Source organism: Lagopus leucura, unplaced genomic scaffold, assembly GCF_019238085.1.
Source record: "Lagopus leucura isolate 7727_CA_CO unplaced genomic scaffold, USGS_WTPT01 Super-Scaffold_100051, whole genome shotgun sequence".
NCBI lineage: Eukaryota > Metazoa > Chordata > Aves > Galliformes > Phasianidae > Lagopus > Lagopus leucura.
In genome coordinates, this window is record NW_024962297.1 from 66,076 (window position 1) to 82,234 (window position 16,159).

The 16,159-nt window shown below is 48.3% G+C and overlaps 2 protein-coding genes across 5 annotated transcripts; both read right to left on the reverse strand.

The window, feature by feature from the left end:
* Nucleotides 1-270: 270 nt before the first annotated feature.
* Nucleotides 271-3,415, reverse strand: HMGN2 (high mobility group nucleosomal binding domain 2). The gene is made up of 6 exons (XM_042885582.1): nucleotides 3,341-3,415; nucleotides 2,694-2,738; nucleotides 2,342-2,371; nucleotides 1,992-2,042; nucleotides 1,548-1,643; nucleotides 271-1,135 (listed from the first exon to the last, which is right to left on the reverse strand). The coding sequence occupies exons 1-6, from the start codon at nucleotides 3,353-3,355 to the stop codon at nucleotides 1,100-1,102; spliced, it is 273 nt and encodes a 90-aa protein (XP_042741516.1). The 5' UTR covers nucleotides 3,356-3,415; the 3' UTR covers nucleotides 271-1,099.
* Nucleotides 3,416-3,883: 468 nt separating this feature from the next.
* Nucleotides 3,884-13,754, reverse strand: DHDDS (dehydrodolichyl diphosphate synthase subunit). Of its 4 annotated transcripts, none has more exons than XR_006181419.1 (10): nucleotides 13,678-13,754; nucleotides 12,305-12,384; nucleotides 11,266-11,382; nucleotides 10,500-10,642; nucleotides 9,489-9,605; nucleotides 9,212-9,313; nucleotides 8,462-8,576; nucleotides 7,615-7,722; nucleotides 4,764-4,868; nucleotides 3,884-4,067 (listed from the first exon to the last, which is right to left on the reverse strand). XR_006181419.1 is itself a non-coding variant. In XM_042885598.1 (9 exons), the coding sequence occupies exons 2-9, from the start codon at nucleotides 12,365-12,367 to the stop codon at nucleotides 5,054-5,056; spliced, it is 825 nt and encodes a 274-aa protein (XP_042741532.1). In that variant the 5' UTR covers nucleotides 12,368-12,384; nucleotides 13,678-13,754; the 3' UTR covers nucleotides 4,993-5,053. The 4 variants fall into 4 exon arrangements, 2 of the variants coding, with proteins under 2 accessions (XP_042741532.1, XP_042741531.1); XR_006181418.1 differs by having other exon boundaries at nucleotides 3,885-4,034; XM_042885598.1 differs by lacking the exons at nucleotides 3,884-4,067; nucleotides 4,764-4,868 and adding an exon at nucleotides 4,993-5,113.
* Between the last annotated feature and the right edge of the window lie 2,405 nt (nucleotides 13,755-16,159).

Here is a 16,159-nt window from a genome sequence, read left to right on the forward strand (position 1 = left end):
AGTCAGCACAAGGTAGATGCCATTTTTTAAACAACAGCAAAGAGAAATTGTCTCAGCAGACCCACACACAGGCTTCAATCCGGGCCTCCTATTAAGTCAAGACTTCCAAAACACCGAGCAACAAAGGTACCTTATTTAGCTGCCGGGTATAAAAACCCTGCTTCTCACTGGTGAATTAAAACAGAGTTAATTATCTGAACGGAAATACTTCAATTCTTTTAACCACATTAGAGACCAAACAACGGCAAGAGAAATTAGGGAGGCATTAAGAACAGTCCAAGCCAAACCGTATCCAGCTTTATTAAAGGTACTTTTCATAAACAATCATGGTAATTTAGGCAGGACATGGGCTACAATCTGCAACATTTTACAACAACTGTCAAACTCCCCTCCCTTCAAGGACTACCCAAACATAGAGGCTGCTATAAAACCGACAAATCTTCATTCTGTATACTTGCAGAGGGAAATGTTTAGAGTGAGGGCGGACACTTTCACATTTAGCATGTTGTTTAACAACTCTTCACAAATCTACCCTGACTTTGCGAGGAAAAATTAAAAACTGCAGATTCCTTAATCTGTAGATCTACAATATGAAAGAGGAAAGCAGCTCCTTTTAGAGCTATTATATCCCAAATTGAACACCAGAAGTCCAGATCACCTGACAATGCATTTAGAGCAGTGAGTCCCAACATGCCGTTCCTGCCGTGAGAGGCTCTAGGCATGAAAGGAAACGCAGAGGGCACCGCAAACTGCAGCTCTGAGGTTGGCAACAGGCATCTCGGGAGCTTCCGTTCACTCTGATGCGGTCCAGAAACGGAAGAGGTGTGCAGCACAAAGGAATCCCTTCCTGCTCCATTCAGGAAGAGTCCTAAAAACTGGGAAGGGGTAAACTTGAAAATTTAGGTTCCAAGAAACAGATTAAGTGACATTTGTCCCACTGCCCCCCCCAAAAAACACAACAACAAAGCGGTCTGTGTGCTAACAACATAGCTTAAAAAAAAGTAAAACAAAATTCTGCATTGTTATAAAACTTGATAAAAAATAGTATTTCAAACTGTACAGTCACCAGAAGTACACAGTTATCAAAAATTCACACATTTTACTTGGCATCACCAGCACCTTCGGCTTTCTGTGCCTGAAAGAAAAAGGGGAACCAGTCAATACACACCACACATGCATCAAAAAATAGTAATTTATTTTCCTGAGTAACAATTCTCTGAATAGCTGAAATTTTGTCACTGTAACTTTTAACCAAACCAAATTCAAGGTTGCAAAAAGTAACCTGAAGCTGCTTTAGGACCTGCTAAGTTTACACCACCTCAGAAAAGACAGAAGGTAACTTTTCACTCAAGTACTTCAACCAGTAACTTGTTACCAACTGAGCAACACAGCTCCCTGCATCCATAGCTGTGCTGTCAAGTCATAATCAACAGATCTAAATAATTGAGTGATAATTCATCATCATCACAAGCCTGGGCTTGCCTATGTTTGATACAGGGAACAGTAACTTGCTGATGTACCACACTCTGCTAGAGCTGCTGTTGTACCTGGTCTGTTTTGGCATCTCCATTTTCTGCAGGGTTGTTTCCCTCCTTGCCAGCATCAGCTTTCCCCTTCTTTCCCTTGGGCACTTTCTCACTCTTCTGTCGAACGCAAACGACACACAGCATTACAATTATCAATAGTCATTAAGCCACAGGAATCCAAAACCTAGCATGGTAAAACCAACATGGGATGTCAGCCTGAAAATGAGCACAACACCCAATGTTCACAAGTTTAAGCCTGACAACTGCCAAGTGCCATCCTGAACTGTATCGGGTCTTGGGTTCTTTTAATGCAAGTTTAAAGCTATAGCAAAAACTTTGTAGAAGTGACAACACGTCCTGATGCCACCACTCTGATTCCAAGTTCTAGGGTACCAAGACCAATCAGTGGACAAGTCTAAAGCTTGTTTCCCACTTACATCTCAGGAGCAGCACAGAGCAACTCACCTTTGGAGCTGACTTTTTAGGTTTAGGCTCTGGCTTCGGAGGGACAGGTTTCTGTAAGAAAGCGTAAGAAAACCTAATCTATGAATGTTACTTTATGAGGAACACAAATACATTAAAATATTCACCCCAACTGGTCTACTTTTAGGAAAAGAAATCTAAACACTTGAAATCGAAGCACTTCCTGGATTTGCCAGTGATCTGCCACTCCCCCAGCACACACAATGGGGCAGTTTGTTACACCAGTCTCTTTCTTCCAGCCCAGCAAAGCGTCTCTGAAAGCCCACAGCTCTCACAGCCACAGTACATAATGCACAAAGCTAAGAAATGCTGTGCCATCCCAGAATACTCACAGCAGATAACCTTGCCGACCTCCGCTGTGGCTGAAAAAGCAAAAAGATTGCATTTAGTGTGAGGAAATGTAAACCATTGAGTCTGAGTTCAAAGCAACGGAATCCCAAAAGTCAATGTAAAGTTTCCAATTCTCGAGGAGCACGGGAACACCCTGCTGACATCTCTGCTACCAACCGGCAGAAGTTAGGCAGTTTTTCCTGAGTTAAAAACAACAGGCAACGCTATGCAGGGCAGCATCCAGCAAAAGGAACCCCTTCGGCCCCTGCTTCCCGGTGAAAATATCACTAAGCACCACCTCCCACCCGCAAACGTTCCCCAATCCAAGTTTTCTCAAGACGCCCAACTTCTTACCTCATCCTTAACTTTGGCCTTATCGCCCTTGGTATCTCCTTCAGCCTGCGGGGCGAGACAAGAGCCGTGCCAGCCGGTCCGCGGGGCGGGGAGGGTCGCGCCGGTCCGCCCCGCCGCAGGGGGGCGCTGCCCCGGGGGTGACTCTCGGCCCCGCGCGGGGCAGGGGGCAGCGCGAGGCCCAGCGGAAGCGCAGCCGCGCCCCCCTCCCCGCCTTCACGGGGGCCCCTTCGGGGAGGCCCCGCGCCCGCCCACGGGCGGCGGTTTTGGCGGCAAAGCAGCGGCGGCGCGCGGGCTGAGGGAGCGCGGCCGCTTCCCGCCCTTTCCGCGCGTCCGAGGGCAGGGGCGAGCCGCCCCCTCCCCCCTCATCCCGCCCTCCCGCCAAAAGCAGCCGGCTCCGACCGGTCCGCGCCGCGCCCCGCCCCTCCCGGCCGTTAGCCCCGGCGCGCGCGGCCGGTAACGGTCCCGCCGCCCGCCCCATCCCCCCGCGGCCGCCGAGGCCGCGCGGCCGTTACCTCCCCGAAGGAAGGCGGGGGTGGGGGGAGCGCGGAAGGGAGAAGGGAGGGGTGAGGCGCGTAGTCCTGCCCACCCCCCCCCCAAACGACGGCGGGGGGAGCGGGCCTCGGCGCGGGCCCCGCGGTGCCACGTACCTTTCTCTTCGGCATAGCTCCGGGCGGCGCGTGCGTGTGTCGCGCGAGGAGAGAGCGAGCGGAGGGGGCGGGCGGGGGCGGGCGGCCGGGCTCGCTCGGTGGCGGCGAGAAGCGGGGGAGGGCCGAAGGGGAGAGCGGGGCGGCGCGGCGGGGCTGGCGGCCGGCTCGCTGCGCTGGCTGCCGACCCCACTAATTTGAATCGGGTGTTTATAAAGTTTTATATAGAGCCGGACGCGGCCCAACCGGTTCCAGCCGGATCCCCGCCGCCCCGCCAGCCCATTGGCCCACGCAGGTCACGTGGGGTGGGGCCAGGCGGGGAGGGGACGGCGGGGAGCGCCGAGGAGATGGCGCGCGCGCAACTGGGCCTCACCGCCCCCCCACCGCGCTCTGCCACCGCCTTCCCGCGCGCCGCCTCGCGCTGCGCGCGCTGCCCCACGGGCGGGAAACGCGGTGGGGAGGGGGCGGTGGCGGCGCAGGGCCGCGCGAGGAGTGCGCCGCGGGATGCCCCGCGCCCTCGGGGCTCTGCCGACGGCCCCGCTCCGCGGCGCGCAGCGGAGCTGTTCCTTCAGCACCAGGCGCGGGGTCGCGGTTCCGCGGGTTCAGGGCCCGGACGCTGCCGGCATCCTGCGGAGCGCTCCGGGAAAAGGAAGGGGGAACTTCGCACTCCCCCTCTCCCGTCTTCTTCGAGGAAGAGCTGAAACAGAAGGGAGACGATGAGGCAGCGCACCTTTGAAAGAAAAAAAAAAAAACAAAACACCACAATTCAATAAATTTTGCTCTAGAGAGATTTGCAGGTGGTGCACCTTTCTCTCAAGGATGGATGGACAGACACATGGACACACAGCCACACACTACCCCAGCCCTACAGCTTTCCTTCCACGACAGTCAGTGCAAGGCTGATCAGAAAGATGCGCTCCTGAAAACTCAGCTTTTGCCGTTATAGCTCACACTGACCATATACTGATACAAAGCTTACAGGAAAATTTGCATTCACTCCCATAACTGACACAGATGGAATAAAGCTCAGAGGCAACAAGCCCTCCTACTGCTTGCAAAAAATCTCATGCCCTGCCTCACCCCCATCACAGCAATGGCTTTTACGAAATGGATTAAAACTGCCCCTGCAAACCTTCTGGATCTCACACCCTGCAGTTACCACTGCAGCCACAGTTACACTCCTTTGTCAGGAACGAGCACTGGGGCCTTGGTCACTTGCAACACAGCCAAAAAAATTCAAGGCAAAAAATACATCCTTGGATAGAAACAATCTCCCTGCGTCTGCCTTGCATCTTGCATCTCATGGAGAATGAGTTATTTCTCCAGAGAACTTCCCAAAACGTGCAGAGAAACAAAATAAAATACAGCAGAAGTTTAAGTTGACACCTCCAATCATCCTCCATCCAAAGGACTCCTTGCTACTTACACAAGAGGACGCACGTGCACAAAGCCTCACTCAGCCCGGTCCTGGGATAGCAGCTCATTGCTCACACAACTGGAGTAAGAATGAAGCCTTCAAATCTTTCCCAGCCTAAAGAAACCAGATGAACAGTCTGCCATAGGTTAAACAACATGGTAGATCTGGATGCCAACTTCGTTGCACTTAAGAATATAGAACTATGTGGTTTTAAACGTTAAGCTTGTTTTTAAAATGATTTGATATGAATATACTTTATTCACTGCTTGACAATGTAGTTATCCTCTTCACAATCACATTCAAAATGCTGAGTTTGCAGTATGTAAAAGTCCTTTAAGTTTGCATTTTCTCATTTTCACCTGGAGGTAAAAAAAGAACACTTTGAAAAGAGCAATAGCTGATACTGCTGCACCTGTATGTGCATCAGAAACACTTCCTGTTGTTTTCCACTGTAGGGACAGAAACCAGAAAAAAATTAGTGACAATCAATCTTAGAAACTAGCTAATCCTCCTCCCTGCTAAAAGAGATTGGAGAAATAGCACCCACAGCTGTTCTGGCCACTCCCATTGAAGTCAGCCATACAGCACTTAGACCATTTTGGTTGAGGTCAGGTTTTGGCTACTGCATTCTTGTATTCCCAGCCTCATTCCCTGGAAAAGGGCGTCTGAAGTCCTTGCTCTCGAGATCTCAGATGATTTTAGCATAATTTTCCTATCACCTAGTTTTAGTTAACTTTTCCTTTGTAAGCCATGACATTAATTCCTAAGTAATTGTTTCTCCTCACCTCTTTGGATCATTCCCCCTTTTTCCTGAACAGACTGTTTCAACATCACCTTCTACATTTGGGTATTCACCCCCCCAAACACACTCACTCTGCTGGGAAAGGATTGCAGGACCTGATCCAGTTCTTCTTTTTCCTTTATGGCAAGGCTGACAACATCTCACTTTACCTCTTTGGAAACCAGGAGCAAATGTATCAAACCCTGCTTAGTGAGGTGGGGAAAAGGCAAGATGCTATCCCCAAGCAGGCAGTGGGGAGTATCTCTGCCAGCGCTTGGCACAGGGCTCTCTTACACACCTTTCTGTCTGTTGAGGAAGGAAGTTGAATGGGAACACAGAGGAAATCTCACTAGATTTACTACTACAAAATCACAAGAAATTCAAGTCCAGGCTGACTTTATATGACTGAAACGGTTTGCCTGGGCTAATCCATGAGGAGCCCGACAGAATGGGAGGCTTGTTTTAGTTAATTCCTTGTCATCAGTACATCAAGCAGTGGAGATACAGTGAGGTGCATGTATTCTCCCTCCATCATCAGCGACAGGGAGGCAAGATAGAAGGACGGCATTACCTCCCTCAGCAGCATTCACAGAACTAGAAAGGTTCACAGTACTCTGTCCCTGCCCTTAGACAGGGCCAGTGGGGACTCAACATCCTATGGCAGCCCTGCATCCCCACAGCAGAACTGCCCCAAGTGAATTCCTCTGGGCAGCAGCTATTCCAACACAATTAAATACTGCCTTCCCAAGAGCCACCCAGCATGTGTGTCACACAGACACTGTACATAATCTTTCAAAGAAGTCCGCTCTCTTGTGCTCTAGTGCCTGTAGAAAGCCCTGGATTCTCTCCTCCCGCATGGCAGTGCATTTTTGCAACAGTGTCCGTCGGCGCTGAGAGTCTCCATGGGATGCAAAACCCTCCTGCTGCAGCTTCTTTGTCACATAAGCCTGATCCCTTTCCATCTGTTGTTGCTTCCTTTCCTCCATGTAGGAGTCTCTGGCCTTCTAGAGTGAAAAGCAGTAGAACATTAGCACTTTACCAGGCCTTTCAGCTCATCTGTATTACAGATACAGGGCAGCACAGGCTTCGGAAGAAACAGCCTCTGCTTGGCCATTGAGCTGCAGGGCAAATGAAGAGTGGCTTTGTGTGTGCTCCTAGGCAGTGTGCTCAACTGGTTGGAGAAAACACGGGGATATCCTTCAGGACCTTCTACTCCAGATAGATGTCTGCTCAAGGCACTAACTGCTTGTTGAAATAGGTAGAGGTCATGACTACTTGTGGAAAGGTCCTCAGATATCCATATCCGGAGGAACAGAGTACAAGAGTACTTCAAACCACAGATGTACACACAAGCCTGCCCGTGTCATCACAGAATCTTTGCTATCACTCATGCAGCAGCTGAAAGGTTTTAGGGGATTGAGAACAGTGATTTATAGGGCAATTCTTTTAGCTCGTGATCAACTGTAGATCTACCTAGCTTTACAAAAGAGCAAGAGTGGTCTCAACATTCCTAAATGTCTGTGTTCTAATAATTTATGAGCTCAAGACAGAGCAGGATGGGCAGCAAAAGGTAAAGGCAGTAGCTCTCCTTGCCTACCTTTCAAGTACTTGAAGTATTTCAGCAGAACATCATTTTTGGATTTCTTCTTATGTACATCCTAGCCTGTAGTCTTTAACACACAAACTGAGAAGCCCTCTACTGTTGCATGAAGGGATATTAAGGGGAAAAACTGGGCTTTCAGATGAGGAAGGAGTAGTAACTGTCTGGAGCTAAACTGGCTGATTTTGCTCCACAGCAGTGAAGACTGTTTACTTGTTCTGTCCTGCCAGATGAGAGAAGATGTTTCCAACTGGTACAGTGAAAATAACCAGTAGAAACAGCAGTGACCTCAGATAATTTAGTTGTTCCTGAAAGCAGAGGAATCTGTCCACATGCTAACACATTGTAACAAGACACAGGAGATGCAACGCATCTCACATTGGCTGCTGGTACTGCAACAAGGTCTTAACTAAGCTCACTAAATGAACAATTCCTTTGTTCCACTTTGCACACTCTCACCTGATCTCCAGCTCCCTTACCTGTAATGCATTATAGTTCATCTGGAACCGAAGGATAGCCTCGCACAAGTTCCAAAAGGAATATTCTGGCCACAACACTGACTGAAACACCAGGCATGAATGGGATGTCTGCAGAAAGCAAGATCACCAACAATGTCATCATCTAGCAAGGGAAAAAGAAGTCATCAAGATGCAGCTCTGATGCTCAAGCTACGCCAGCTTCCCCACAGAGATTTTACCTAGGCTGTTTTAACAGAACCTACTTAAAATTAAGTAAATACCAGCCAGGATAGTTTGAAATTGCACTATGTAATGTCTATCTAATAACTATTAATGCTAGAACACAAGTTATTCATTCATGTAAAAATACCTGCAGAATTCTCTCCAACGTGACCCTGGCCTTTATAGAGGCATTTTTAATAGCTTAAGTGCCACAGATGTACAACAAAACTAAAATAGCAACACTGGACTATCAAAGGTTGAGTTAGGGGAATAACATAAACATGATCAGGACATGTAATTTAAGCCATTTATCGAATAACATCTCATGATATTCCTTGCTGTCCACTCATGGCATTTCAATTGCTTAATGAATCTATGAGTTGTGGTATGCTGTAGATATTCTAGAGCTGAAAAACCCAAGCTTTCAGCTCTAAGCATATTTTTTCCTCTCAGTATTTCAGGTAACTGCATTCATAGAACTACAAGAAACAGACTCTTTAGAGGCGCCCCTGCACTCAGTCCATCCAACAAGTTATCTAAACTCTGGCAGAGAAAATGGAAGAGCCATCATCATCATCACACCCAGAGACATAACACTCTCTGATGCAAAGATGGAACACTTAATGGAGAAAACAAAAACTTTTACCTGCCAGAGTAGGAAATCACTCAAGCGGACCTCTCCAGAGGTTCGAATCAGGAGGTCTGGGTCAGGGGAGTTGCTGGTATACAGACACTTACCAAGCAACGATTCAGACACATCACTGAAAGACAGATGCATCTTGTTAAGGCCGCTTTCCTGATCTAACAAAGATAGCAACAAATCAGAATTACTAAGCATTTTTATTAAGACAGAACTACAGATTAAAATCAGGTGGATGGGACTGTACCGCTGCCCGTCATCAAATGTTTCTGACAGACTGGGCCAATTTCAAACACTCTTTCAGCCCTCTGAGCATCCCCCAATGCTCCGGGAAACATAAAACAGTGGTAGAAGGACTGTGAAGACTTCCATCTGGAACAGAGCTAACTACTCCTTCTCCTCCAGGGTAGAGGAACAGTTCAGTACTCATGATTCATCTGTTGTTTGACCTCACGGCTGAAACTGCCAACTGAGCAGCCCAAAACTGCAGTATGAAATCTGTCTTCACATTTAAAGTAACTTAAGATACAGACCTGCCTTCTCTTCTGCCTTAGTTGTGTACCTATTACCATGGTAACTGCAGTAATAAAAAAAACAAACATTGCATAGTAACTTGAAGTCATTTGTTCCAGTTGGACTGGTTCAATTGGATCTATTTAAAAGCCACTTGGTTTCTGAGAGGTTAGTATTAAAGCGTAGGAGGAAAGACAGGCAGCCTTTATCTATGAAGCCTCACACAGAAAAACAAAGAGTTACCTGGGTTCAAGCAGTCCTTGCTCTACCCCCCAGGCCATCTCCCTGACAGCATTGCTGATTTCATGTCTTGATGTGTATGCAAAGCAGACATTTAGAAAGCACCTGAAAAGAGGAAAAAGATGTGGAGAACCTGGAAGTAAAGAAGGTCCACCAGGTAACAAGGAGTCTATCTAAACTGTTATGTGATTCTCGGACAAAGAAAAGCTACACCATGTCTGACAGGTGTACCTGACAAGCAGAAGGCAGCATGAGGTACCTTGAACTCCATGTTACTTACTTGTTGTAGTTCCTGGTTGCCATCACAGCCTGGGCAATCAGCTCCTGAATATCCAAGGGTAGAAGTGGCAGGTCCCCGAGCACACGGATACACACACCATGCTTCTTCAGGTTCTCCCTACACCCAACAACAAAAGTGAGGACTGCAGAAAACAGATCAGCCCTGATTGCATGACTGCCACATCTTTGCATAACATCCATCAAATGAAAAAAAGCAGGCACGTAGCAGGCGTAACTTCAGCAAATCTCAGAATCAGACAAAGGCATAACAACTAGATGTTTTTTGAGTGTTAAGAATTTGCTTGGGTTTGATCATCCCAAATCCTTCCCTAAAGGAAAGATGATCATTCCCCATACAGGTTTCTCAAGTGCAGACATAACCAAAGGACTAGATAATGATCACAAATTAGGCATGCCTATCTGAAGTTATGAAAATCCACATACAGAAAACTTAAAATAAAACCATAGGCAATAAAATAAAACTCTAGGCAACTAACTAATAAAAAAAAAACAACAGAAAAATAGCAGAATTACTGATTAACACAGAATAGCACAAATACTTTCTGGTCTATCATTCATGAAGAGCTTAATTGGGTAGAAACTGGGCAACTGGCTACCTTGAATCGTGGGGCACTGCAGTGCTCAAACAGAACTTGAGACAACCAGAGCAGTGCACACGTGCTGTCTTCTCCCACTCATGTGCCCGGCTGTATACCCTCACCATTTACTTCAACCATATAAACGACTATTTCACACAGCACTTATCTGTCAGGCATAGGGAAACAATTACAACCAAGGTACTGTGCAACACTGCACTGTAACGTCCCTCCCTGCTCCCTCAGACCTGAACTAGTTCCATCCACATGCTCCATGTGAACCAGTTCTCCAGCTCTAAAGTGGGTCAACACTTGATGTGCCCATATGTGGAAGTCTCAGGTTGAGAGCTCTCCCTTAAATATGTCATTCTGCTTCAGTTCCACCCTGTAGGAAACAGCCACCAGAGGATTCTTACTGTTCTTCCAGTAGGCGGCTAAATTTCTGCCTTGCCAGATCCATTAGTCCATCCACCTCCTCCTTGGATCGTTTAAAGTTCTCAATACTAAAGGCATAAACAGTGACCTCCCGAATCCCCAGATTTAAACACCACCGCAGTGTCTGCAAGAAAACAAAAACAAAAGTGAGATCAGTAGCCTTGTAATCAGATAGGTCCAGAAGGCCCGTATCTGCAACTGCCAGAGCTGCCGTTTCCCACTATGCTAACACTGTATTAAAAATAATAATAATAATAATAATAAACAAACAAACACAACCATCAGGACCTGACAATGATTCCCATTTAAGAGAGTTTGATTCATCTTAAAGAAACAGATGGAAAGTGTCACCACCTAGGATGAGACTCCATGATAGAGATGTAACTAATCCAGACAGCAGAAACAATTCCTGTAGACAACGTGATAGATTATGTAACACCACGATTTTCAAAGCCTTTTCAAAGCAATTCAACTTGCTTCTCAGAATTAAGCTTCAAGATCTCCAAGGCAGACATTCTAATCAAGTGTAAAGCAGAGGAAGAACTAAGCAATCAAGACGACTCAGCAAGGTAACAGAATGAGAGAGCTGAAGTCAGGCCCATGATGACTAATATCAGCTGCAAGCACAAGTCTGGCTCCAGTCAGGGAAGAGAAGGAATATAATGCATCAGTAAAGCAGTAAAGGTCAGTTACCAAACACATCACAACTTCAGTACACAACTCAGAGGCAACAAAAACTCTTCCCACCTGTGCCAGCTTATCAAAGCCCTGCGAATGTCCTTGCTGCCTCTCCACGTGACACTTCTGGGCATAACGGCGATTGCCATCCATGATGAAGGCAACATGCTTGGGCATTGGACCTGCCTAAACACAAGGAGAAACAAGGACAGCCGACAGGCAAGCGGGCATCTTGTATCACAGAGCGTAGTCCCACCACTGCGGAAGCACCCTGCATCTGTGAGAGTGCAGTGAATTTCTCCCAGCTTAAAGCCTGGAGCTTTAAGATTAAGATGCTGAACACCAATCTGGTAACTCAAGCTTAGGCTCCCACTAAAGATGTCAGCACTGACAATGGCCCACACTGAAAAGGCAAGTTTGCCCGCCTCGTTTCTGTTTCATGACAGAGAACTGCAGTACTTCAGAGGGAGAACAGCACTGTCACTGCACACCTTCCTTCTGCAGCCACAGGAGAAGGTGCACAAAGTTGCATGTTGCAAATATTTTTATTTCAGAGTTCAGGGACATTTTCACAGACAACTCACACCTGTGAAGAAAAGTGAAGTTATGAGACCTTCCTCCCTTTAAGGTAAGCAACTCTTTTCCACTGACCTCATTAGGCCTGCACAGATCCTTCTGAGAAAAGGACAGCAGTGCCACTTCCAGGACTCTGCTGAGCCAGGACAGAATTCCCCAGGAAGTACTGGGTTTTTATTCCAGTCAGCAGAAACTCAGTTTCATTTTTTAGATCTATAATCCAACTACCTCACACTCTCCCTCCTCCCACGTCCTGCCTTCATCAGCAATGGCTTAGAACCTGGAAGCCTGGATGTGTAAGCTCATTATTGGCAAGCACAGCTTACTGCATTGCTCATTTGCAAGACCACGCTTAAGTAATTTTCCATCCCTGAGTACTACTTAGGGATGTAAATGCAGTGCCAGCATTAAAACCTACCCTTGCTAGCAACACTCTCTCTCTCCAGCAGATCAGTCAGAGATATTTGCCAGGGTTCCAAGTGGCACTCTGTTAGCTACTGTTTACCATAGGCAACCAAAGTTCAGTCCTTACCTTAATTATGTTGGCACAAAACCTCTCAATGATGGTCAACTCGCCTTCTCTGATCCACGACATGTCTTACCAAGAATTCTCTTATAGCAGGAAGATGAAAATAAAGGGTTAGAGGTACAAAAGACTCTATCTGAGTCCAAAGCAACACTATATGGGATCACCTTGGAAAAATAACCTTTGACTATCCTAGAGCCCTTTTTATCATGTGGATCAGCAGACAATAGGGGAGGTGAATGGATCAGAAATTAGCTCTGGAATTTCTACCTGTATGTCAAGATTCAGTGCTCTACTAACTGATATAAAACTAAAACTCTTACTACTTCTACCTCAGAAACAGCTGCTGAGCTTGTACAGACACACAGCAAACTCTTGCATGACGTTGGACCACCAAGGAGCTGGTCATGGAGCAATGATTGTGAAATGACCTTCAGTGCTTTTGTGCTGAAGTTGTTGGAAACCCTGCAAAGCAACCATCTAAGCCACCAACCAGCCTGCTTTACAGATATCACTTTACAGTATGATTTCTTCTCTTTTACAAGTAGAACAAAATCAGCCTTTAGAGTTTAAAAAGCTTGCTTTTCACCAGATCAAACATAAATATCTGCTTTATGCAAATAGGACATAACAGTCTCCTGACATTCCACATTCACCTCCATTGCACTCAGCCCAGACAGATGCGTGCAAAGCAGTGCTGTGGGGCAGCAGGGCTGATGCGACCGCCTCGTAGGGAAAGCAGAGCCAAACCGCAAAGTCAGCACGCCTTCTCCACACGTGCATTCTCTGTGGTGCCCTCAGAAAGGGCCGGCCGGCCACAGATACGGCCGCAAAACACGAAGGACCCGCTGGAACATGAGCTGCATCCATACCACTCTCGAATAACTCGCCCTAAAAGCACCTCTTCTCCCAGTGCCGTTAACAGCAATCCGTCTTCCACAGAGATTTCGCACAGTCACCTTTAAAAACGCTCCCGCAAAGCAGCCGCTGCCCTCCAAGCCGAGGAAAGCGGCCCCAAGAGGCCGAGCCCGGCCGCAGCAACACGGCTCCGCCCGCCCGCCCGCCCGCCAAGGACAGCGGGGTGCTCCAGCCCACGGAGCGAGCGGCGGGAACGGCTCGGGCTCCACGAGGCGCCCCTCAACCTGCCGCCGGCAGGGGAGATAAAAGGAACGAGGCGGCACAAACGCAGCCTACTGCAGAGAGCAGCCTGCCCCCAGCCCTCGGGGTACCGCTATTGGTACCGCTATTGGTACCGCTATTGGTACCGCTATTGGTACCGCTATTGGTACCGCTATTGGTACCGCTATTGGTACCGCTATTGGTACCGCTATTGGTACCGCTATTGCTGCCCCGGCCCCTCCCAGCCCCCTGCCCGCTACCTGCCCCGGCGGCGCCGCCTCAGCCCCTCAGGACACTGACGCACCCTTCCGCTTATGTCACCCACCCGCGCATGTGCAGACACGGCGGGGAGTGTCTGGCGCGCATGCGCACGGGGAGCATTGGTGGTGGTTGGAGGAGGGGTGCGGGGTGCTGGGTGCTGGGTGCTTGACGGCCTTGGGGCGGAGGAGCTTCGGGAGTGTAGAGCTGAGGCTCTGGAAACGGGCGGCTGGTAACAGAATCACAGAATCGCAGAATCGCAGAATCGCAGAATGGCCAGGCTTGGAAGGGACCTCAAGGATCACGAAGCTCCAACTCCCTGCTACATGCAGGGCCACCAACCTCCACATTTCATAGCAGCCCACGCTGCCCAGGGCCCCATCCAACCTGGCCTTGAACACCTCCAGGGATGGACGGGGCATCACAGCCTCTGATGAGGTCTCTGGTGAGCAGCTGTTCCAGCACCTCACCACTCTCATAGCAAAGAACTTCCCCCTGACATCCAACCTGAATCTTCCCTCCCTCAACTCAAAACCATTTTCCCTTGTCCTGCTGTTTTCTCTCCTTTCAAAGAGTTGATTCCCTTCCTGTTTGCAGGCTCCCTTTAGGTACTGAAGGCTGCAGTGAGGTCACCCTGCAGCCTTCTTTTCTCCAGGCTAACAAGCCCAGCTCCCTCAGCCTGTCTTCGCAGGGGAGGTGCTCCAGCCCCCTGATCATATGGGAGCTGCAGGCCTGCAGCAGGTGGAAGAAGCTGTGGTGTAGAACTGGGTGGGGATCCGTGGACCACCATTATGTCTGCTGTTAGCACTGCTTTGGGGATGAGCTGCTCAACCCATAGCCCACAGGTAAAAAAAAAGAGCCAGCACACAGAACATCACCAGCAGCATTGCCCATGGTTTTTGTTTATTTATTTTTTCCAGAAAAGAAAAAAAAAAACAACACAACCCCACATTTTACATAGTTGGTACAAAAAAAAAAAAAAAAAAAAAAAATCACAAACGAGGAAAGGAGGGGGTAAATCTGCAGCAACAGGAACTCAGCCCTGGCTGCAGGGATTCCAGAAGGAAACCTCATTGGGAAGCGCAGCCGAGCAGAACCACATGCACCCCTACAACCCCTCCACTTCATACAATTGAGTTTGTCACAAACAAGCTTTGGTTGCTAGCAGTAAACATGGAGTTACATTCTTCTGTCTCCTTGTGGACGATTGTGTGACTTGAGGCATTCACACCAGTGGAGACACCACCTGGGAAGGGCCATTTCTCCTCATACATTCAAACGCCTGGTTACAGCAGGACCCTGAGTGCAGCCTCGTCCGCCTGTGGTTTGCTGTCCCGCAATGCATAGTGCCCAGCATGAGCCGAGTGTGGGCATGGGCGATGCAGCAAGTTAATTATTGTCAAGACACAGGAAGAACCTTGGCAGCAAACACAAGAAGATTCAAGTCAATTCCATCTTCTCCAGGTTGGCTTCCCTCTACAGACTAAATCCCTGTTTTCTTGGATCCCGGTGCTGTACTGGCCTCGGGGAAAACCTGAGTGATTCTCTAAGCCATTGGCTCTTTGCTTTAGGGACAGGGATGGCTACAGAACTCATATCCCCACAGAGTTGCAAGGCAGAGTACACAAAGATCCTGTCTCCCTGGTCCAAAATCTATTAGATGCTTTGGCTATTTTTTTTTCCTTTTTTTTTTTTTTTTTTTTTTTTTCCCCTCTTACTTTTGTAAACAATAATCAAAGAGAATACTGAGAGAAAGAGGAAAGATTTACAGAGATATTTACAGATACTAGGCAGCTAGCAGAAAATCACCAAACTATTAAATGGGGCGGGGGGGAACGGTCCTACACGACTCTTCAAACAGATACAAGAACCAGGGACAGGCAACCAAGGTGGGCCAGCAGTCCCCACATTGGGACTGAAGCCCAGGGTTAGACACGCAGCCTGGTGTGTTCTATTGCATTTACCCCGTTCAGACAAAAGCAGTTTTCCTGAAGTGGGTTAGTCTAAATCTCATCACTAGTCGAGAACTTGAGGTCCTTCCCCCACCCTCCCAAGAAGAGACCACCACCTCACCATAGGAACTACTGGAGCAGGGCAGGTTCAGCTAGGAGCTTCTCTCCAACCCCACAAGCCTCATGGCAGGGGTAGATTTGGGGCAGAAACAAACCCCAGAGGGGTCATCGGGTGCAGTGATTGCTGCCGGTGAGGTTGGAGTAGATGCTCTCCATCTGGTCCAGCCTGCTCCAATCTAAACCTACATTCTAGTAAAGAACATCAGAAATCGTGCACATGTCCTGAGACACCAGCATGGTAAAACTCCCTCACTGGGAAGGCTCCAGGCAGCCCCGGGCTGTGGAGTATTGATGGCCCAAAAGAAGGGATGCAGAGCATCCCCCAGCCATCCTGAGCCCACATCTGGGGAAAGCCAGGAAGGGAGCAGAGAGATAGAGCAGTTGCCCTCCTTGGCCATGAGTTGGGTCCACC